The sequence below is a fragment of the Oncorhynchus mykiss genome, chromosome 13 (assembly GCF_057628025.1).
Source record: "Oncorhynchus mykiss isolate SJ-2025 chromosome 13, ASM5762802v1, whole genome shotgun sequence".
Lineage (NCBI taxonomy): Eukaryota > Metazoa > Chordata > Actinopteri > Salmoniformes > Salmonidae > Oncorhynchus > Oncorhynchus mykiss.
The window spans coordinates 84,290,722-84,313,915 of record NC_143034.1 but is presented as its reverse complement, the minus strand read 5'-3'; the positions used below and the strand labels follow the sequence as shown (position 1 = coordinate 84,313,915).

General features: G+C 46.7%; 1 protein-coding gene across 3 annotated transcripts; it reads right to left on the bottom strand.

Moving 5' to 3' along the window:
• Nucleotides 1-591: 591 nt before the first annotated feature.
• rpusd1 (RNA pseudouridine synthase domain containing 1) lies at nt 592-19,811 on the bottom strand. Of its 3 annotated transcripts, none has more exons than XM_090197926.1 (6): nt 19,719-19,811; nt 17,978-18,525; nt 16,860-16,983; nt 8,503-8,605; nt 4,942-5,043; nt 592-3,210 (listed from the first exon to the last, which is right to left on the bottom strand). In XM_090197926.1, the coding sequence occupies exons 2-6, from the start codon at nt 18,496-18,498 to the stop codon at nt 2,795-2,797; spliced, it is 1,266 nt and encodes a 421-aa protein (XP_090054052.1). In that variant the 5' UTR covers nt 18,499-18,525; nt 19,719-19,811; the 3' UTR covers nt 592-2,794. The 3 variants fall into 3 exon arrangements, with proteins under 3 accessions (XP_090054052.1, XP_090054054.1, XP_090054053.1); XM_090197928.1 differs by having other exon boundaries at nt 4,942-5,054; nt 19,719-19,804; XM_090197927.1 differs by having other exon boundaries at nt 17,978-18,522; nt 19,719-19,796.
• Between the last annotated feature and the right edge of the window lie 3,383 nt (nt 19,812-23,194).

The window sequence follows — 23,194 nt, the reverse complement described above, 5'->3', positions numbered from 1 at the left end:
GAACAGAGCCCTGTGGCACCCCCTTCTGGACAGTATTAACAGTGGTCCTAGAACAGAGCCCTGTGGCACCCCCTTCTGGACAGTATTAACAGTGGTCCTAGAACAGAGCCCGGTGGCACCCCCTTCTGGACAGTATTAACAGTGGTCCTAGAACAGAGCCCTGTGGCACCCCCTTCTGGACAGTATTAACAGTGGTCCTAGAACAGAGCCCGGTGGCACCCCCTTCTGGACAGTATTAACAGTGGTCCTAGAACAGAGCCCTGTGGCACCCACTTCTGGACAGTTAACATATCAGATGACTTGCATCAAACTGGACACACAGTTCTGTCTGCCAGGTAGCTTTTGAACCATGAGACTGGCTTGATCAGATTATCCTATGTTGACAAGTCTTTGCAACGCGAATACAAATCTTGCTATTGTGAAATAGTGATGTAGCTAGCTAGCTAGATATGTTTATTTTTAATTAATAGTTAATAGTTAATAAGTAGTTCATTTTTATTTGTAGCTACAGTATGTGTTGAAAACATGTTTCCAATCTGCAATTAATTATTATTTTTTTTTCATATTGTAACTTTGAATTGTCAACAAAAATAGAACAAATAAAATATGTTTTTATTTTGCCATCCCCTGACCCGGAGGGGGTCATGATTCATATTACCAGAGAGGGGAAGAGGTGTAAACTGTAAATCTTTGACATGGCTTCCATTTGAGTCATTTATAGCAGACACTCTAATCCAGAGAGCAACGTCAAAACAACAATAAAAGGATGTTCAAAATGGTCAAACAAAGTGCCATCAAAAAAAAAGGCTGAGTAAGTATTTATTTATCCAGGCTGAGTGTCTTCTTGTTGGATGTGAGACGGAGGGCAGACAGTTGGACTCCTGCTGTGCTACGCTCCCACCAGACTCACACAATACATCTTCTTCAATACTGAGTGACAAGCAGAGAGGCATTACATACAGATCAAATATTAAAAGATGCTTTTGGTTGCAGAGTCTCAAGGAGAGGTTAGCAGAGGAAGGGGGTGATGAAGGAGAAGGGATGGGGGATGGAGAGAGGAGAAGGAGAAGGAGAAGGGATGGGGGATGGAGAGAGGAGAAGGAGAAGGGATGAGGGATGGAGAGAGGAGAAGGAGGAGGAGAAGGGATGAGGGATAAAGAGAGGAGAAGGGATGAGGATGAAGAGAGGAGAAGGAGAAGGGATGAGGGATGAAGAGAGGAGAAGGAGAAGGGATGAGGGATGAAGAGAGGAGAAGGAGAAGCAGAAGGGATGAGGATGAAGAGAGGAGAAGGGATGAGGATGAAGAGAGGAGAAGGAGAAGGGATGAGGATGAAGAGAGGAGAAGGAGAAGGGATGAGGGATGGAGAGAGGAGAAGGAGAAGGGATGAGGGATGGAGAGAGGAGAAGGGATGAGGATGAAGAGAGGAGAAGGAGAAGGGATGAGGATGAAGAGAGGAGAAGGAGAAGGGATGAGGGATGGAGAGAGGAGAAGGAGAAGGGATGGGGGATGGAGAGAGGAGAAGGGATGAGGGATAAAGAAAGGAGAAGGGATGAGGATGAAGAGAGGAGGAGAAGGGATGAGGATGAAGAGAGGAGAAGGAGAAGGAGAAGGGATGAGGGATAAAGAGAGGAGAAGGGATGAGGATGAAGAGAGGAGAAGGAGAAGGGATGAGGGATGAAGAGAGGAGAAGGAGAAGGGATGAGGGATGAAGAGAGGAGAAGGAGAAGCAGAAGGGATGAGGATGAAGAGAGGAGAAGGGATGAGGATGAAGAGAGGAGAAGGAGAAGGGATGAGGATGAAGAGAGGAGAAGGAGAAGGGATGAGGGATGGAGAGAGGAGAAGGAGAAGGGATGAGGGATGGAGAGAGGAGAAGGGATGAGGGATGAAGAGAGGAGAAGGAGAAGGGATGAGGGATGGAGAGAGGAGAAGGGATGAGGGATGAAGAGAGGAGAAGGGATGAGGATGAAGAGAGGAGAAGGGATGAGGATGAAGAGAGGAGGAGAAGGGATGAGGATGAAGAGAGGAGAAGGAGAAGGGGGATGAAGAGAGGAGAAGGAGAAGGGATGAGGGATAAAGAGAGGAGAAGGAGAAGGGGGATAAAGAGAGGAGAAGGGATGAGGGATGGAGAGAGGAGAAGGGATGGAGGATGAAGAGAGGAGAAGGAGAAGGGATGAGGATGAAGAGAGGAGAAGGGATGAGGATGAAGAGAGGAGAAGGGATGAGGGATGGAGAGAGGAGAAGGAGAAGGGATGAGGATGAAGAGAGGAGAAGGGATGAGGATGAAGAGAGGAGAAGGGATGAGGATGAAGAGAGGAGAAGGAGAAGAGATGAGGATGAAGAGAGGAGAAGGAGAAGGAGAAGGGATGAGGATGAAGAGAGGAGAAGGAGAAGGGGGATGAAGAGAGGAGAAGGAGAAGGGATGGGGATGGAGAGAGGAGGAGGAGAAGGGATGAGGATGAAGAGAGGAGAAGGAGAAGGGGGATGAAGAGAGGAGAAGGGATGAGGGATGGAGAGAGGAAAAGGGATGGAGGATGAAGAGAGGAGAAGGAGAAGGGATGAGGATGAAGAGAGGAGAAGGAGAAGGGGGATGAAGAGAGGAGAAGGGATGAGGGATGGAGAGAGGAGAAGGAGAAGGGATGAGGATGAAGAGAGGAGAAGGGATGAGGATGAAGAGAGGAGAAGGAGAAGGGATGAGGATGAAGAGAGGAGAAGGAGAAGGGGGATGGAGAGAGGAGAAGGAGAAGGAGGATGAAGAGAGGAGAAGGAGAAGGGGGATGGAGAGAGAAGGAGAATTCAGACATCAGTCCACTCAGACAACCACTGCTGACACATCCTCCTCTGCTCCTCACTCTCCTCTCTCCCCCTCCACCTCTTCCTCCTCTCCTCCTGCTGCCTCCTCCTCTCTTCCTGCTGCCTCTTCCTCTCCTCCCGCTCTGTCCTCTCCTCCGCCGCCCTGTGCTCCAGCAGGGTCTCCACGACTCCCTCTACAGTCCGGAGGCAGCGCTGCGGGCGCCAGCGAGGGTCAGTGGGCGTGGTGAAGGGGTCGGGGGCGGCGGCCTGCAGGGAGAGCGGCTCCAGTGGGAGGTGTAGGAGGTGTGCGTGCAGCATCATGCGATAGGGGGCGCTGTCCTCTCCCAGGCTGTAGGTGTAGTCTCCTACGATGGGGTGCCCTACCGCCTCACAGTGAACCCTCAGCTGGTGGGTACGACCTGACACACAACATCACAACAATATGAGGAGAGTATTTTTTGCACCTACAGAACACTATATACATATCTGTGAATGAGTTTACCTACAGAACACTATATAGGCCTATCTGTGAATGTGTTTACCTACAGAACACTATATACATATCTGTGAATGTGTTTACCTACAGAACACTATATACATATCTGTGAATGTGTTTACCTACAGAACACTATATACATATCTGTGAATGTGTTTACCTACCGAACACTATATACATATCTGTGAATGTGTTTACCTACCGAACACTATATAGGCCTATCTGTGAATGTGTTTACCTACCTAACACTATATACATATCTGTGAATGTGTTTACCTACCGAACACTATATACATATCTGTGAATGTGTTTACCTACCGAACACTATATACATATCTGTGAATGTGTTTACCTACAGAACACTATATACATATCTGTGAATGTGTTTACCTACCTAACACTATATACATATCTGTGAATGTGTTTACCTACCGAACACTATATACATATCTGTGAATGTGTTTACCTACCGAACACTATATAGGCATATCTGTGAATGTGTTTACCTACCTAACACTATATAGGCCTATCTGTGAATGTGTTTACCTACCTAACACTATATACATATCTGTGAATGTGTTTACCTACCTAACACTATATACATATCTGTGAATGTGTTTACCTACCGAACACTATATAGGCCTATCTGTGAATGTGTTTACCTACCTAACACTATATAGGCCTATCTGTGAATGTGTTTACCTACCTAACACTATATAGGCCTATCTGTGAATGTGTTTACCTACCGAACACTATATAGGCCTATCTGTGAATGTGTTTACCTACCTAACACTATATAGGCCTATCTGTGAATGTGTTTACCTACCAAACACTATATACATATCTGTGAATGTGTTTACCTACCTAACACTATATAGGCCTATCTGTGAATGTGTTTACCTACCTAACACTATATAGGCCTATCTGTGAATGTGTTTACCTACCTAACACTATATAGGCCTATCTGTGAATGTGTTTACCTACCTAACACTATATAGGCCTATCTGTGAATGTGTTTACCTACAGAACACTATATAGGCTTATCTGTGAATGTGTTTACCTACAGAACACTATATACATATCTGTGAATGTGTTTACCTACCTAACACTATATACATATCTGTGAATGTGTTTACCTACCAAACACTATATACATATCTGTGAATGTGCTTACCTACCGAACACTATATACATATCTGTGAATGTGTTTACCTACCGAACACTATATACATATCTGTGAATGTGTTTACCTACCAAAAACTATATAGGCCTATCTGTGAATGTGTTTACCTACCTAACACTATATACATATCTGTGAATGTGTTTACCCACAGAACACTATATACATATCTGTGAATGTGTTTACCTACCTAACACTATATAGGCCTATCTGTGAATGTGTTTACCTACCGAACACTATATAGGCCTATCTGTGAATGTGTTTACCTACCGAAAACTATATAGGCCTATCTGTGAATGTGTTTACCTACCAAACACTATATAGGCCTATCTGTGAATGTGTGAGTGTGTGTGTGAGTGTGAGTGTGAGTGTGAGTGTGTGTGTGTGTGTGTGTCTTTGTACCTGTGTGTGTGTGTGTGTGTGTGTCTTTGTCCCTGTGTGAGTGTGTGTGTGTGTGTGTGTGTGTGTGTGTACCTGTGAGAGGCTGCAGCACCACCTTGGTAACAGGGTCTCCATCATAATCTCCGTGCTCCAACACGGTGAGATGAGACTGACAGGGCTTGGGGTTCTCACAACCTGCAGAGAGACTGGCAATGAGACTGACAGGGCTTGGGGTTCTCACAACCTGCAGAGAGACTGGCAAAGAGACTGACAGGGCTTGGGGTTCTCACAACCTGCAGAGAGACTGGCAATGAGACTGACAGGGCTTGGGGTTCTCACAACCTGCAGAGAGACTGGCAATGAGACTGACAATGAGACTGACAGGGCTTGGGGTTCTCACAACCTGCAGAGAGACTGGCAATGAGACTGACAATGAGACTGACAGGGCTTGGGGTTCTCACAACCTGCAGAGAGACTGGCAATGAGACTGACAATGAGACTGACAGGGCTTGGGGTTCTCACAACCTGCAGAGAGACTGGCAATGAGACGGACAGGGCTTGGGGTTCTCACAACCTGCAGAGAGAGACTGGCAATGAGACTGACAATGAGACTGACAGGGCTTGGGGTCCTCACAACCTGCAGAGAGACTGGCAATGAGACTGACAGGGCTTGGGGTTCTCACAACCTGCAGAGAGACTGACGATGATACTGACAGGGCTTGGGGTTCTCACAACCTGCAGAGAGACTGGCAATGAGACTGACAGGGCTTGGGGTTCTCACAACCTGCAGAGAGACTGGCAATGAGACTGACAGGGCTTGGGGTTCTCACAACCTGCAGAGAGACTGGCAATGAGACTGACAGGGCTTGGGGTTCTCACAACCTGCAGAGAGACTGGCAATGAGACTGACAGGGCTTGGGGTCCTCACAACCTGCAGAGAGACTGGCAATGAGACTGACAGGGCTTGGGGTTCTCACAACCTGCAGAGAGACTGGCAATGAGACTGACAGGGCTTTGGGTTCTCACAACCTGCAGAGAGACTCTCAATGAGACTGACAGGGCTTGGGGTTCTCACAACCTGCAGAGAGACTGGCAATGAGACTGACAGGGCTTGGGGTTCTCACAACCTGCAGAGAGACTGGCAATGAGACTGACAGGGCTTGGGGTTCTCACAACCTGCAGAGAGACTGGCAATGAGACTGACAGGGCTTGGGGTTCTCACAACCTGCAGAGAGACTGGCAATGAGAATGACAGGCCTTGGGGTTCTCACAACCTGCAGAGAGACTCTCAATGAGACTGACAGGGCTTGGGGTTCTCACAACCTGCAGAGAGACTGACAATGAGACTGACAGGGCTTGGGGTTCTCACAACCTGCAGAGAGACTGGCAATGAGACTGACAGGGAGACTGACAGGGCTTGGGGTTCTCACAACCTGCAGAGAGACTGGCAATGAGACTGACAGGGCTTGGGGTTCTCACAACCTGCAGAGAGACTGACAATGAGACTGACAGGGCTTGGAGTTCTCACAACCTGCAGAGAGACTGGCAATGAGACTGACAGGGCTTGGGGTTCTCACAACCTGCAGAGAGACTGGCAATGAGACTGACAGGGCTTGGGGTTATCACAACCTGCAGAGAGAGACTCAATGAGACTGACAATGAGACTGACAGGGCTTGGGGTTCTCACAACCTGCAGAGAGACTGGCAATGAGACCGACAGGGCTTGGGGTTCTCACAATCTGCAGAGACTGGCAATGAGACTGACAGGGCTTGGGGTTCTCACAATCTGCAGAGAGAGACTCAATGAGACTGACAATGAGACTGACAGGGCTTGGGGTTCTCACAACCTGCAGAGAGACTGGCAATGAGACTGACAGGGCTTGGGGTTCTCACAACCTGCAGAGAGACTTACAATGAGACCGACAGGGCTTGGGGTTCTCACAACCTGCAGAGAGACTGGCAATGAGACTGACAGGGCTTGGGGTTCTCACAACCTGCAGAGAGACTGGCAATGAGACTGACAGGGCTTGGGGTTCTCACAACCTGCAGAGAGACTGGCAATGAGACTGACAGGGCCGTACCTCTGTGAGCTAACTTCACCTCTGTGAGCTAGCCTTACCACTACCACTGTGAGCTAACCGTACCACTGTGAGCTAACCGTACCTCTGTGAGCTAACCTTTCCTGTGAGCTAACCTCACCTCTGTGAGCTAATCTCACCTCTGTGAGCTAGCCTTACCACTACCACTGTGAGCTAACCGTACCTCTGTGAGCTAACCGTAGCCTTACCACTACCACGGTGAGCTAACCGTACCTCTGTGAGCTAGCCTTACCACTACCACTGTGAGCTAACCGTACCACTGTGAGCTAACCGTACCTCTGTGAGCTAACCTTTCCTCTGTGAGCTAACCTTACCTCTACCACTGTGAGCTAACCTTACCTCTGTGAGCTAACCTTACCTCTACCACTGTGAGCTAACCGTACCTCTGTGAGATAACCTTACCTCTACCACTGTGACCTAACCGTACCTCTGTGAGCTAACCGTACCTCTGTGAGCTAACCGTACCTCTGTGAGCCATGTCATTACCTGGTACTCCCAGTATATAGCCATGTTATTACCTGGTACTTCCTGTATATAGACATGTTATTACCTAGTACTCCCTGTATATAGCCATGTTATTACCTGGTACTCCCTGTATATAGTCATGTTATTACCTGGTACTCCCTGTATATAACCATGTTATTACCTGGTACTCCCTGTATATAACCATGTTATTACCTGGTACTCCTTGTATATAGCCATGTTATTACCTGGTACTCCTTGTATATAGCCATGTTATTACCTGGTACTCCCTGTATATAACCATGTTATTACCTCCCTGTATATAGCCATGTTATTACCTGGTACTTCCTGTATATAGCCATGTTATTACCTGGTACTCCCTGTATATAACCATGTTATTACCTGGTACTCCTTGTATATAGCCATGTTATTACCTGGTACTCCTTGTATATAGCCATGTTATTACCTCCCTGTATATAGCCATGTTATTACCTGGTACTCCCTGTATATAGCCATGTTATTACCTCCCTGTATATAACCATGTTATTACCTCCCTGTATATAACCATGTTATTACCTCCCTGTATATAGCCATGTTATTACCTGGTACGTCCTGTATATAGACATGTTATTACCTGGTACTTCCTGTATATAGCCATGTTATTACCTGGTACTTCCTGTATATAGACATGTTATTAACTGGTACTTCCTGTATATAACCATGTTATTACCTGGTACTCCCTGTATATAACCATGTTATTACCTGGTACTTCCTGTATATAGCCATGTTATTACCTGGTACTTCCTGTATATAGCCATGTTATTACCTGGTACTCCCTGTATATAACCATGTTATTACCTGGTACTCCCTGTATATATAGCCATGTTATTACCTCCCTGTATATAGCCATGTTATTACCTGGTACTTCCTGTATATAGTCATGGTACCTGGTTACCTGGTACCTGACTGTGAGAGAGAGACAGAGACAGAGAGAGAGAGACAGAGAGAGAGAGAGAGAGAGAGAGAGACAGAGAGAGAGACAGAGAGACAGAGAGAGACAGAGAGAGAGACAGAGAGAGACTCAGGTTCTTACCGTCTGTTCCTTGGATACACATCATGTGTGTTCTTCCCTCTGTGGTGTTTTCACCGATGGAGAAGTCTATAGTCATCTTCTCCTCCTCTACCCAGCCTCTCACCTGGAGGAAACACATCACATCTATAGTCATCTACTCCTCCTCTACCTAGCTTCTCACCTGGAGGAAACACATCACATCTACAGTCATCTACTCCTCCTCTACTCCTCCTCTACCCAGCCTCTCACCTGGAGGAAACACATCACATCTATAGTCATCTACTCCTCCTCTACTCCTCCTCTACCCAGCCTCTCACCTGGAGGAAACACATCACATCTATAGTCATCTACTCCTCCTCTACCCAGCTTCTCACCTGGAGGAAACACATCACATCTATAGTCATCTTCTCCTCCTCTACTCCTCCTCTACCCAGCTTCTCACCTGGAGGAAACACATCACATCTACAGTCATCTACTCCTCCTCTACTCCTCCTCTACCCAGCCTCTCACCTGGAGGAAACACATCACATCTATAGTCATCTACTCCTCCTCTACTCCTCCTCTACCCAGCCTCTCACCTGGAAGAAACACATCACATCTACAGTCATCTACTCCTCCTCTACCTAGCTTCTCACCTGGAGGAAACACATCACATCTACAGTCATCTACTCCTCCTCTACCCAGCTTCTCACCTGGAGGAAACACATCACATCTACAGTCATCTACTCCTCCTCTACTCCTCCTCTACCCAGCCTCTCACCTGGAGGAAACACATCACATCTATAGTCATCTTCTCCTCCTCTACTCCTCCTCTACCCAGCCTCTCACCTGGAGGAAACACATCACATCTATAGTCATCTTCTCCTCCTCTACTCCTCCTCTACCCAGCCTCTCACCTGGAGGAAACACATCACATCTATAGTCATCTTCTCCTCCTCTACTCCTCCTCTACCCAGCCTCTCACCTGGAAGAAACACATCACATCTACAGTCATCTACTCCTCCTCTACCCAGCCTCTCACCTGGAGGAAACACATCACATCTACAGTCATCTTCTCCTCCTCTACCCAGCCTCTCACCTGGAGGAAACACATCACATCTACAGTCATCTACTCCTCCTCTACCTAGCTTCTCACCTGGAGGAAACACATCACATCTATAGTCATCTACTCCTCCTCTACCCAGCCTCTCACCTGGAGGAAACACATCACATCTATAGTCATCTTCTCCTCCTCTACCCAGCCTCTCACCTGGAGGAAACACATCACATCTACAGTCATCTTCTCCTCCTCTACCTAGCCTCTCACCTGGAGGAAACACATCACATCTATAGTCATCTTCTCCTCCTCTACCTAGCCTCTCACCCGGAGGAAACACATCACATCTATAGTCATCTACTCCTCCTCTACCTAGCTTCTCACCTGGAGGAAACACATCACATCTATAGTCATCTTCTCCTCCTCTACCTAGCCTCTCACCTGGAGGAAACACATCACATCTACAGTCATCTTCTCCTCCTCTACCTAGCCTCTCACCTGGAGGAAACACATCACATCTACAGTCATCTTCTCCTCCTCTACCCAGCCTCTCACCTGGAGGAAACACATCACATCTACAGTCATCTTCTCCTCCTCTACCCAGCCTCTCACCTGGAGGAAACACATCACATCTACAGTCATCTACTCCTCCTCTACCTAGCTTCTCACCTGGAGGAAACACATCACATCTATAGTCATCTTCTCCTCCTCTACCCAGCCTCTCACCTGGAGGAAACACATCACATCTACAGTCATCTACTCCTCCTCTACCCAGCTTCTCACCTGGAGGAAACACATCACATCTATAGTCATCTTCTCCTCCTCTACCCAGCCTCTCACCTGGAGGAAACACATCACATCTACAGTCATCTTCTCCTCCTGTACTCCTCCTCTACCCAGCTTCTCACCTGGAGGAAACACATCACATCTATAGTCATCTTCTCCTCCTCTACTCCTCCTCTACCCAGCCTCTCACCTGGAGGAAACACATCACATCTACAGTCATCTTCTCCTCCTCTACTCCTCCTCTACCCAGCCTCTCACCTGGAGGAAACACATCACATCTACAGTCATCTACTCCTCCTCTACCCAGCTTCTCACCTGGAGGAAACACATCACATCTATAGTCATCTACTCCTCCTCTACTCCTCCTCTACCCAGCTTCTCACCTGGAGGAAACACATCACATCTATAGTCATCTTCTCCTCCTCTACCCAGCCTCTCACCTGGAGGAAACACATCACATCTACAGTCATCTTCTCCTCCTCTACTCCTCCTCTACCCAGCTTCTCACCTGGAGGAAACACATCACATCTATAGTCATCTTCTCCTCCTCTACCCAGCCTCTCACCTGGAGGAAACACATCACATCTATAGTCATCTACTCCTCCTCTACTCCTCCTCTACCCAGCTTCTCACCTGGAGGAAACACATCACATCTATAGTCATCTTCTCCTCCTCTACCCAGCCTCTCACCTGGAGGAAACACATCACATCTATAGTCATCTTCTCCTCCTCTACTCCTCCTTTACCCAGCTTCTCACCTGGAGGAAACACATCACATCTATAGTCATCTTCTCCTCCTATACTCCTCCTCTACCCAGCCTCTCACCTGGAGGAAACACATCACATCTATAGTCATCTTCTCCTCCTCTACCCAGCCTCTCACCTGGAGGAAACACATCACATCTATAGTCATCTTCTCCTCCTCTACCCAGCTTCTCACCTGGAGGAAACACATCACATCTACAGTCATCTTCTCCTCCTCTACCCAGCCTCTCACCTGGAGGAAACACATCACATCTACAGTCATCTTCTCCTCCTCTACCCAGCCTCTCACCTGGAGGAAACACATCACATCTACAGTCATCTTCTCCTCCTCTACCCAGCCTCTCACCTGGAGGAAACACATCACATCTATAGTCATCTTCTCCTCCTCTACCCAGCCTCTCACCTGGAGGAAACACATCACATCTATAGTCATCTACTCCTCCTCTACCCAGCCTCTCACCTGTAGGAAACACATCACATCTATAGTCATCTACTCCTCCTCTGCTCCTCCTCTACCCAGCCTCTCACCTGGAGGAAACACATCACATCTATAGTCATCTTCTCCTCCTCTACCTAGCTTCTCACCTGGAGGAAACACATCACATCTATAGTCATCTACTCCTCCTCTACCTAGCTTCTCACCTGGAGGAAACACATCACATCTATAGTCATCTACTCCTCCTCTACCTAGCTTCTCACCTGGAGGAAACACATCACATCTATAGTCATCTACTCCTCCTCTACCCAGCCTCTCACCTGTAGGAAACACATCACATCTATAGTCATCTACTCCTCCTCTACCCAGCTTCTCACCTGGAGGAAACACATCACATCTACAGTCATCTTCTCCTCCTCTACTCCTCCTCTACCCAGCCTCTCACCTGGAGGAAACACATCACATCTATAGTCATCTACTCCTCCTCTACCCAGCTTCTCACCTGGAGGAAACACATCACATCTACAGTCATCTTCTCCTCCTCTACTCCTCCTCTACCCAGCTTCTCACCTGGAGGAAACACATCACATCTATAGTCATCTACTCCTCCTCTACCCAGCCTCTCACCTGTAGGAAACACATCACATCTATAGTCATCTACTCCTCCTCTACTCCTCCTCTACCCAGCCTCTCACCTGGAGGAAACACATCACATCTATAGTCATCTTCTCCTCCTCTACCTAGCTTCTCACCTGGAGGAAACACATCACATCTATAGTCATCTACTCCTCCTCTACCTAGCTTCTCACCTGGAGGAAACACATCACATCTATAGTCATCTACTCCTCCTCTACCTAGCTTCTCACCTGGAGGAAACACATCACATCTATAGTCATCTACTCCTCCTCTACCCAGCCTCTCACCTGTAGGAAACACATCACATCTATAGTCATCTACTCCTCCTCTACCCAGCCTCTCACCTGGAGGAAACACATCACATCTACAGTCATCTTCTCCTCCTCTACTCCTCCTCTACCCAGCCTCTCACCTGGAGGAAACACATCACATCTATAGTCATCTACTCCTCCTCTACCCAGCTTCTCACCTGGAGGAAACACATCACATCTACAGTCATCTTCTCCTCCTCTACTCCTCCTCTACCCAGCTTCTCACCTGGAGGAAACACATCACATCTATAGTCATCTTCTCCTCCTCTACTCCTCCTCTACCCAGCCTCTCACCTGGAGGAAACACATCACATCTACAGTCATCTTCTCCTCCTCTACTCCTCCTCTACCCAGCCTCTCACCTGGAGGAAACACATCACATCTACAGTCATCTACTCCTCCTCTACCCAGCTTCTCACCTGGAGGAAACACATCACATCTATAGTCATCTACTCCTCCTCTACTCCCCCTCTACCCAGCTTCTCACCTGGAGGAAACACATCACATCTATAGTCATCTTCTCCTCCTCTACCCAGCCTCTCACCTGGAGGAAACACATCACATCTACAGTCATCTTCTCCTCCTCTACTCCTCCTCTACCCAGCTTCTCACCTGGAGGAAACACATCACATCTATAGTCATCTTCTCCTCCTCTACCCAGCCTCTCACCTGGAGGAAACACATCACATCTATAGTCATCTACTCCTCCTCTACTCCTCCTCTACCCAGCTTCTCACCTGGAGGAAACACATCACATCTATAGTCATCTTCTCCTCCTCTACCCAGCCTCTCACCTGGAGGAAACACATCACATCTATAGTCATCTTCTCCTCCTCTACTCCTCCTTTACCCAGCTTCTCACCTGGAGGAAACACATCACATCTATAGTCATCTTCTCCTCCTCTACCCAGCTTCTCACCTGGAGGAAACACATCACATCTACAGTCATCTTCTCCTCCTCTACCCAGCCTCTCACCTGGAGGAAACACATCACATCTACAGTCATCTTCTCCTCCTCTACCCAGCCTCTCACCTGGAGGAAACACATCACATCTACAGTCATCTTCTCCTCCTCTACCCAGCCTCTCACCTGGAGGAAACACATCACATCTATAGTCATCTTCTCCTCCTCTACCCAGCCTCTCACCTGGAGGAAACACATCACATCTATAGTCATCTACTCCTCCTCTACCCAGCCTCTCACCTGTAGGAAACACATCACATCTATAGTCATCTACTCCTCCTCTACTCCTCCTCTACCCAGCCTCTCACCTGGAGGAAACACATCACATCTATAGTCATCTTCTCCTCCTCTACCTAGCTTCTCACCTGGAGGAAACACATCACATCTATAGTCATCTACTCCTCCTCTACCCAGCCTCTCACCTGTAGGAAACACATCACATCTATAGTCATCTACTCCTCCTCTACCCAGCTTCTCACCTGGAGGAAACACATCACATCTACAGTCATCTTCTCCTCCTCTACTCCTCCTCTACCCAGCCTCTCACCTGGAGGAAACACATCACATCTACAGTCATCTACTCCTCCTCTACCCAGCTTCTCACCTGGAGGACACACATCACATCTATAGTCATCTTCTCCTCCTCTACCTAGCCTCTCACCTGGAGGAAACACATCACATCTATAGTCATCTTCTCCTCCTCTACCCAGCCTCTCACCTGGAGGAAACACATCACGTCTATAGTCATCTTCTCCTCCTCTACTCCTCCTCTACCCAGCCTCTCACCTGGAGGAAACACATCACATCTATAGTCATCTTCTCCTCCTCTACCCAGCTTCTCACCTGGAGGAAACACATCACATCTACAGTCATCTTCTCCTCCTCTACCCAGCCTCTCACCTGGAGGAAACACATCACATCTACAGTCATCTTCTCCTCCTCTACCCAGCCTCTCACCTGGAGGAAACACATCACATCTACAGTCATCTTCTCCTCCTCTACCCAGCCTCTCACCTGGAGGAAACACATCACATCTACAGTCATCTTCTCCTCCTCTACCCAGCCTCTCACCTGGAGGAAACACATCACATCTACAGTCATCTACTCCTCCTCTACCTAGCTTCTCACCTGGAGGAAACACATCACATCTATAGTCATCTTCTCCTCCTCTACCCAGCCTCTCACCTGGAGGAAACACATCACATCTACAGTCATCTACTCCTCCTCTACCCAGCTTCTCACCTGGAGGAAACACATCACATCTATAGTCATCTTCTCCTCCTCTACCCAGCCTCTCACCTGGAGGAAACACATCACATCTACAGTCATCTTCTCCTCCTCTACTCCTCCTCTACCCAGCTTCTCACCTGGAGGAAACACATCACATCTATAGTCATCTTCTCCTCCTCTACTCCTCCTCTACCCAGCCTCTCACCTGGAGGAAACACATCACATCTACAGTCATCTTCTCCTCCTCTACTCCTCCTCTACCCAGCCTCTCACCTGGAGGAAACACATCACATCTACAGTCATCTACTCCTCCTCTACCCAGCTTCTCACCTGGAGGAAACACATCACATCTATAGTCATCTACTCCTCCTCTACTCCTCCTCTACCCAGCTTCTCACCTGGAGGAAACACATCACATCTATAGTCATCTTCTCCTCCTCTACCCAGCCTCTCACCTGGAGGAAACACATCACATCTACAGTCATCTTCTCCTCCTCTACTCCTCCTCTACCCAGCTTCTCACCTGGAGGAAACACATCACATCTATAGTCATCTTCTCCTCCTCTACCCAGCCTCTCACCTGGAGGAAACACATCACATCTATAGTCATCTACTCCTCCTCTACTCCTCCTCTACCCAGCTTCTCACCTGGAGGAAACACATCACATCTATAGTCATCTTCTCCTCCTCTACCCAGCCTCTCACCTGGAGGAAACACATCACATCTATAGTCATCTTCTCCTCCTCTACTCCTCCTTTACCCAGCTTCTCACCTGGAGGAAACACATCACATCTATAGTCATCTTCTCCTCCTATACTCCTCCTCTACCCAGCCTCTCACCTGGAGGAAACACATCACATCTATAGTCATCTTCTCCTCCTCTACCCAGCCTCTCACCTGGAGGAAACACATCACGTCTATAGTCATCTTCTCCTCCTCTACTCCTCCTCTACCCAGCCTCTCACCTGGAGGAAACACATCACATCTATAGTCATCTTCTCCTCCTCTACCCAGCTTCTCACCTGGAGGAAACACATCACATCTACAGTCATCTTCTCCTCCTCTACCCAGCCTCTCACCTGGAGGAAACACATCACATCTACAGTCATCTTCTCCTCCTCTACCCAGCCTCTCACCTGGAGGAAACACATCACATCTATAGTCATCTACTCCTCCTCTACCTAGCTTCTCACCTGGAGGAAACACATCACATCTACAGTCATCTACTCCTCCTCTACTCCTCCTCTACCCAGCCTCTCACCTGTAGGAAACACATCACATCTATAGTCATCTACTCCTCCTCTACTCCTCCTCTACCCAGCCTCTCACCTGGAGGAAACACATCACATCTATAGTCATCTACTCCTCCTCTACTCCTCCTCTACCCAGCCTCTCACCTGGAGGAAACACATCACATCTACAGTCATCTACTCCTCCTCTACCTAGCTTCTCACCTGGAGGAAACACATCACATCTATAGTCATCTTCTCCTCCTCTACCTAGCTTCTCACCTGGAGGAAACACATCACATCTACAGTCATCTACTCCTCCTCTACCCAGCCTCTCACCTGGAGGAAACACATCACATCTATAGTCATCTTCTCCTCCTCTACTCCTCCTCTACCCAGCCTCTCACCTGTAGGAAACACATCACATCTACAGTCATCTTCTCCTCCTCTACTCCTCCTCTACCCAGCTTCTCACCTGGAGGAAACACATCACATCTATAGTCATCTACTCCTCCTCTACCTAGCTTCTCACCTGGAGGAAACACATCACATCTATAGTCATCTACTCCTCCTCTACCCAGCCTCTCACCTGGAGGAAACACATCACATCTACAGTCATCTACTCCTCCTCTACCCAGCTTCTCACCTGGAGGAAACACATCACATCTATAGTCATCTACTCCTCCTCTACCCAGCTTCTCACCTGGAGGAAACACATCACATCTATAGTCATCTTCTCCTCCTCTACCCAGCCTCTCACCTGGAGGAAACACATCACATCTACAGTCATCTTCTCCTCCTCTACTCCTCCTCTACCCAGCTTCTCACCTGGAGGAAACACATCACATCTACAGTCATCTTCTCCTCCTCTACCTAGCTTCTCACCTGGAGGAAACACATATTAAATGATGAGCTACAAATGTTCTCATGCTGAGTAGGGTGTGTGTGTGTGTGGTGTGGTGGTGTGTGTGCGTGTGTGCGTACCAGTGCTAGGTAAACCTTGGTAGCTCTGCGGTCTTTAAAACAGTGGTAGACCCGGCCAGCAGCAGCCTTGTTCAGAGCCACACACAGAACCCCACTGGTGGAGTAGTCCAGTTGGTGACAGAACCTGACAGAGAGAGAGAGAGAGAGAGAGACAGAGGGAGAGAGAGAGGGAGAGAGAGAGAGAGAGAGAGACAGAGAGAGAGAGAGAGAGAGAAAGAGAGACAGAGAGAGAGAGATTGCACAGAGTGCGAGATTACACAGATCCACAAAGAATTCGAAAACAAATCCAATTTTGATAAACTCCCATATCTACTGGGTGAAATACCACAGTGTGACATCACAACAGCAAGATTTGTGACCTGTTGCCACAAGAAAAGGGACCCCAGTGAAGAACAAACACCATTGTAAATACAACCCATATTTATGCTTATTTATTTTATCTTGTGTACTTTAACCATTTGTACATTGTTATAACACTGTATATATACATAATATGACATTTGTAATGTCTTTATTGTTTTGAAACTTCTGTAAGTGTAATGTTTACTGTTAATTTGTATTGTTTATTTCACTTTTGTATAATATCTACCTCACTTGCTTTGGCAATGTTAACACATGTTTCCCATGCCAATAAAGCCCCTTGAATTGAGAGAGAGATAGAGAGACAGAGACCGAGAGAGAGAGAGAAAGAGAGAGATAGAGAGAGAGAGAGATAGAGAGACAGAGAGACAGACAGACAGAGAGAGAGAGAGAGAGATAGAGACAGAGAGTGTGTTTCTCTTACTTGAAACCATAGTACGTGCCAGGGTCGGCCAGCTCAGGGAAGCTCAGCCCCAGCTGTCTCTAGACAGTGTGTTTCTCTTACCTGAATCCATAGTACGTGCCAGGGTCGGCCAACTCAGGGAAGCTCAGCCCCAGCTGTCTCTAGACCGTGTGTTTCTCTTACCTGAATCCATAGTACGTCCCAGGGTCGGCCAGCTCAGGGAAGCTCAGGGAAGCTCAGCCCCAGCTGTCTCTAGACCGTGTGTTTCTCTTACCTGAATCCATAGTACGTCCCAGGGTCGGCCAGCTCAGGGAAGCTCAGCCCCAGCTGTCTCTAGACAGTGTGTTTCTCTTACCTGAATCCATAGTACGTCCCAGGGTCGGCCAGCTCAGGGAAGCGGAGTCCCAACTGTTTCTGGACAGTGTGTTTCTCGTACCACATCTTGCTGTCGATGCGGATGTCCCAGTGCTTATCCACTATGATGTAGTCACAGCTCTGATACAGAACCTTCAGACTGTCAACACTGGCGGGTTCCACACCTCTGGACGGTTCCACACCCGTGGTCGTTTCCACACCACTGGCCGGTTCCACACCGCTGTCTGGTTGCACACTGGTCGGTTCCCTCAGACTGTCCACACCGCCAGGTTCCATACTGCCAGGTTCCACACCGGCAGGTTCCATACTTCCCGGTTCCACACCTGCAGGTTCCATACTTCCCGGTTCCACACCTGCAGGTTCCATACTTCCCGGTTCCACACCTGCAGGTTCCATACTGCTAGGTTCCATACTGCTAGGTTCCACACCTGCAGGTTCCATACTGCTAGGTTCCATACTGCTAGGTTCCATACATCCCGGTTCCACACCGGCAGGTTCCATACTCACCACTCAGCTCAGCCTGACCTGCTGAAACACGAGACAACACGAGGGACTGATGATGTGCTTCATTTGGACGTTTATTGCCAAAGAGAGATTTTAGTCGCGCAATTTTACATCTAAGATGTTTGGTGCAGTATTTATTATTTTATTTATTATTTGCATGAAAACGGGTCCTTTCTCGTTGAATGACAGACTTTATTGAAGAATCTCTACTGTTGACCAAACAATTCAAATACAATTCAATTCAATTCAATTTCAATTCAAGGGCTTTATTGTCAGGGGAAACATGTGTTTACGTTGTCAAAGCAAGTGAGGTAGATAATAAACAAAAGTGAAATAAACAATAACAATGAACATTAAACATTATACTCACAGAAGTTCCAAAATAATAAAGACATTACAAATGTCATATTATGTCTATATACAGTGTTGAAAAGATGTACAAAAAGGAAAATAAATAAACAAATGGCCTGATTGTTTAATTTAACTAGGCAAGTCAGTTAAGATCAACTTCTTATTTACAATGACGGCCTACTCCGGCTGACGCTGAGCCAATTGTGTGCCGCCCTATAGGACTCCCAATCACGGCCAGATGTGATTCAGCCTGGATTCAAACCAGGGACTGTAGTGACGCCTCTAGCACTGAGATGCGGTGCCTTAGACAGACAGCTACGCCACTCGAGAGCCCTGATGACGTTATAAATCAATTAAATAATCACCGACGACGGGGAGTAAGTACACTTCGGCTCGCCTCGAGAAAAAATGTCGTGTGCCCCAACAGCCGGAGAAAAAAACCCACCGGAGTCCAAAAACAAACAAAAAAACGTAACAAAACGTGGTAATAATATTTGCATGTAACGTTCCGATCTGTTTAGGCTGGGAAACATCAGGACGAATTAACTGCGCATCACATCCCTGTCTGCCTGCCTGCCTGTCTGTCTGCCTGCTGTACACAGATATATGAGTTGCACTGTTTTACTAGATACAATAGCTAATTAAAGAGTTTATATTATACAATGGACAGACAGTGGTACGATGTAACAAACATTCATTAGCCTGCTAACGTTAAGTAACGATAGCTGACGTTATCTAAGTTAGCAAGCTATCTATCTAGCTAAATCAGAATAGTTTACAGTCAGTGTCCTTTTTTCGGTACGTTAGATTGTTATCTAGCGAGTTAGTACAATTGATTTGAAAAGTAGTTTAATGGTGTTATATACCTGTTTATTATTAAGTCTCTCCAGTAGACCCACATGTACATTACAGAGACCAGAAACAAACCAAAAACACGGAAGCTGTGACAACGTCGTAGTGACGGAGAAGCACTAACAACCAATCACAGCCCAAAGAAGCGTTGAATACGCCTACAAATTTAAATGTTCCTTGTTCCGAAAGAAACGGTGTTTTACTGACGCTACTCGATACTACTAACGTTAAGACATTTTCGTGTTTTCACAGTGAGAAAAATCCTACCCTTTTTTTGTTTATCTGTTAAACGTGCTTTTTTTTGTTGGAACAAAGGCAAATTAGGTCCTTACAAGTAATTTTTATTTGATCTTTTATTTAACAAGTCAGCTTAATAAGAACACATTCTAATTTACAATGACGACATAGACAGGGCCAAACCCGGACGACGATTGGCCAATTATGCGCCGCACTATGGGACTCTCAATCACGGCTGGATGTAATATAGCCTGGTATCGAACCAGGGTGTCTGTAGTGACGCCTCCAGCACTGAGATGCAGTGTGTTAGACCGCTGCGCCACTCGTAATTGACAGTGGGTTTTTTTTAACCGTGGATTCGATCCCATCTCGCATCATGTTTTTTTTTGTTGAGGAAAAAAACGGTTCAATGTTGGTCCTTTTTGTGTTATTCAACTTTTCAAATATACATATAGACATATACAGGAAGTCGGATTATACAGTGAAAATGCATATTGAGCAAGGTGCATCACAGGAGGTTGGTGACACTTTAATTGGGGAGGACGGTCTCGTCGTAATGGCTGGAGCAGAATCAGTGGAACGGTATCAACTACGTCACTACGCACGATGTTGTCCCTGTGTTTGATGCCGTTCCACTTGCAACCCTGGTCACAGCCGTTAACGATGAGTTGTCCTCCCCTCATCAGCGCCCCACTGAGGTACACTGAGGCCTCCACCAAACACAAAGGTTTAAGAACTCATTCAAATGTCATATCAGGTTGTATTGAAGCCTATGAGTTTCAGAGTATGTTTGTTTTTAAACTAAATCTTAATGATTACACCAAAAAAAATTGAAGCTAAAAAAAAAACATCTCCCTTTATGTATAAATCATTTGACAATGAAATTATTGTCCAGGAAATTGAAATCATTACCATCTTGGAATTAACACAATTTGACTTCATTGTTTGTAACTTTTTTTTTGGTCAATATTAATTTTATTTGAAAATAATAAATCACCCAACTCCGCCCAGAAAGGGGTAATATGACCACAACAAAACACCTTCAGTAGTTTTCGATGTCCCTCAAAACGTAGAGTCATTACCCTCTACATTGAATATCATTCTTAAACATTCATTTGATGAATAAATATAATTTAGAATAATAAAAAGAACCCTTCATCCTCGTAGGGTCTTAAAACCCTTTCTTATGTAATGAACCTCGTTCTTCCAGATATAATTCAAATCAAATCAAATCAAATGTATTTATATAGCCGTTCTTACATCAGCTGATATCTCAAAGTGCTGTACAGAAACCCAGCCTAAAACCCCAAACAGCAAGCAATGCAGGTGTAGAAGCACAATGGCTAGGAAAAACTCCCTAGAAAGGCCAAAACCTAGGAAGAAACCTAGAGAGGAACCAGGCTATGAGGGGCGGCTAGGAAGAAACCTAGAGAGGAACCAGGCTATGAAGGGTGGCCAGTCCTCTTCTGGCTGTGCCGGGTGAAGATTATAACAGAACATGGCCAAGATGTTCAAATGTTCATAAATGACCAGCATGGTCAAATAATAATAATCACAGTAGTTGTAGCTTTGGCTTTCGATAAATCGTTTTCAAGATGTGATTTCACACTTGCGTTACTGTCCTTTGTGACAACAACTCCCAGATATATAACTGTACTATATAAGGGGATATTATGTAATTAAAATAAATGAATGGTAATGATTGGCCATCAGCTCATGTTTATTCATATTTAGCCTCAAACCTGATGTTTCTGAGAAGAATTGATAAGTCACGTTCGTCGTATACCTAATGAGCGGACCGAGGCGCAGCGTGAGTAGAGTTACACATATTTATTAAAGTGAACCTTCAAAAAACCAACAAAAGAAGAAACAAACGTGAAGTTCGTAGCCCACGTGGCACTAAACCAAAACCACATCCCACAAACACAGGTGGGGAAAGGACCACGCCAAGTATCATCCCCAATTAGAGGCAGCGATCAATATCCCACAAATGCAGGTGGGAAAAAGGACCACACTAAGTATCATCCCCAATTAGAGGCAGCGATCAATATCCCACTGACGCAGGTGGGAAAAAGGACCACACTAAGTATCATCCCCAATTAGAGGCAGCGATCAATATCCCACAAACACAGGTGGGAAAAAGGACCACATTAAGTATCATCCCCAATTAGAGGCAGCGATCAATATCCCACTAACACAGGTGGGAAAAAGGACCACACTAAGTATCATCCCCAATTAGAGGCAGCGATCAATATCCCACAAACGCAGGTGGGAAAAAGGACCACACTAAGTATCATCCCCAATTAGAGGCAGCGATCAATATCCCACTGACGCAGGTGAGAAAAAGGACCACACTAAGTATCATCCCCAATTAGAGGCAGCGATCAATATCCCACTGACGCAGGTGGGAAAAAGGACCACGCTAAGTATCATCCCCAATTAGAGGCAGCGATCAATATCCCACAAACGCAGGTGGGAAAAAGGACCACACTAAGTATCATCCCCAATTAGAGGCAGCGATCAATATCCCACAGACGCAGGTGGGGAAAAGGACCACACTAAGTATCATCCCCAATTAGAGGCAGCGATCAATATCCCACAGACGCAGGTGGGGAAAAGGACCACACTAAGTATCATCCCCAATTAGAGGCAGCGATCAATATCCCACAGACGCAGGTGGGGAAAAGGACCACACTAAGTATCATCCCCAATTAGAGGCAGCGATCAATATCCCACAAACACAGGTGGGAAAAAGGACCACACTAAGTATCATCCCCAATTAGAGGCAGCGATCAATATCCCACAAACACAGGTGGGAAAAAGGACCACACTAAGTATCATCTGTCATGTACTGTCATGTTGTGTCTTGTCTCTGTCCTTTCCCTTCACCCTGTCTCCCTCTGCTGGTCGTTGTTAGGTTACCTTTTCTCCCCCTCTTTCCCCCAGCTGTGCCTTGTCTCCTCCTAACCACCTCGTCACCCCTTTTCCCACCTGTTCCCTTTTTCCCTCTGATTAGGTCCCTATATCTCTCTCTGTTTCTGCTCCTGTCCTTGTCGGATTCTTGTTTGTTGTGTTTCATGCCTGAACCAGACTGTCGTCATGTTTGCTGTAACCTTGTCTTGTCCTGTCGGAATCTGCCGGTCCGTCTGAGCCTACCTATGTTTGGTAATTAAAGAAGCTCTGTTTAAGTTAATTCGCTTTTGGGTCCTCATTCACGCACCGTAACATCATCCCCAATTAGAGGCAGCGATCA

Excerpts from the sequence above, each read along its gene's own strand:
- rpusd1 (XM_090197926.1), bottom strand. The coding sequence starts at position 18,498 with ATGGAACCTGCCGGTGTGGAACCGGGATGTATGGAACCTAGCAGTATG. Across the intron at positions 16,984-17,977 it reads GGGACGTACTATGGATTCAG|GTTCTGTCACCAACTGGACT; the intron begins GTAAGAGAAACA and ends TCTCTCTGTCAG. Across the intron at positions 3,211-4,941 it reads GGTGCTGCAGCCTCTCACAG|GTCGTACCCACCAGCTGAGG; the intron begins GTACACACACAC and ends GTTGTGTGTCAG.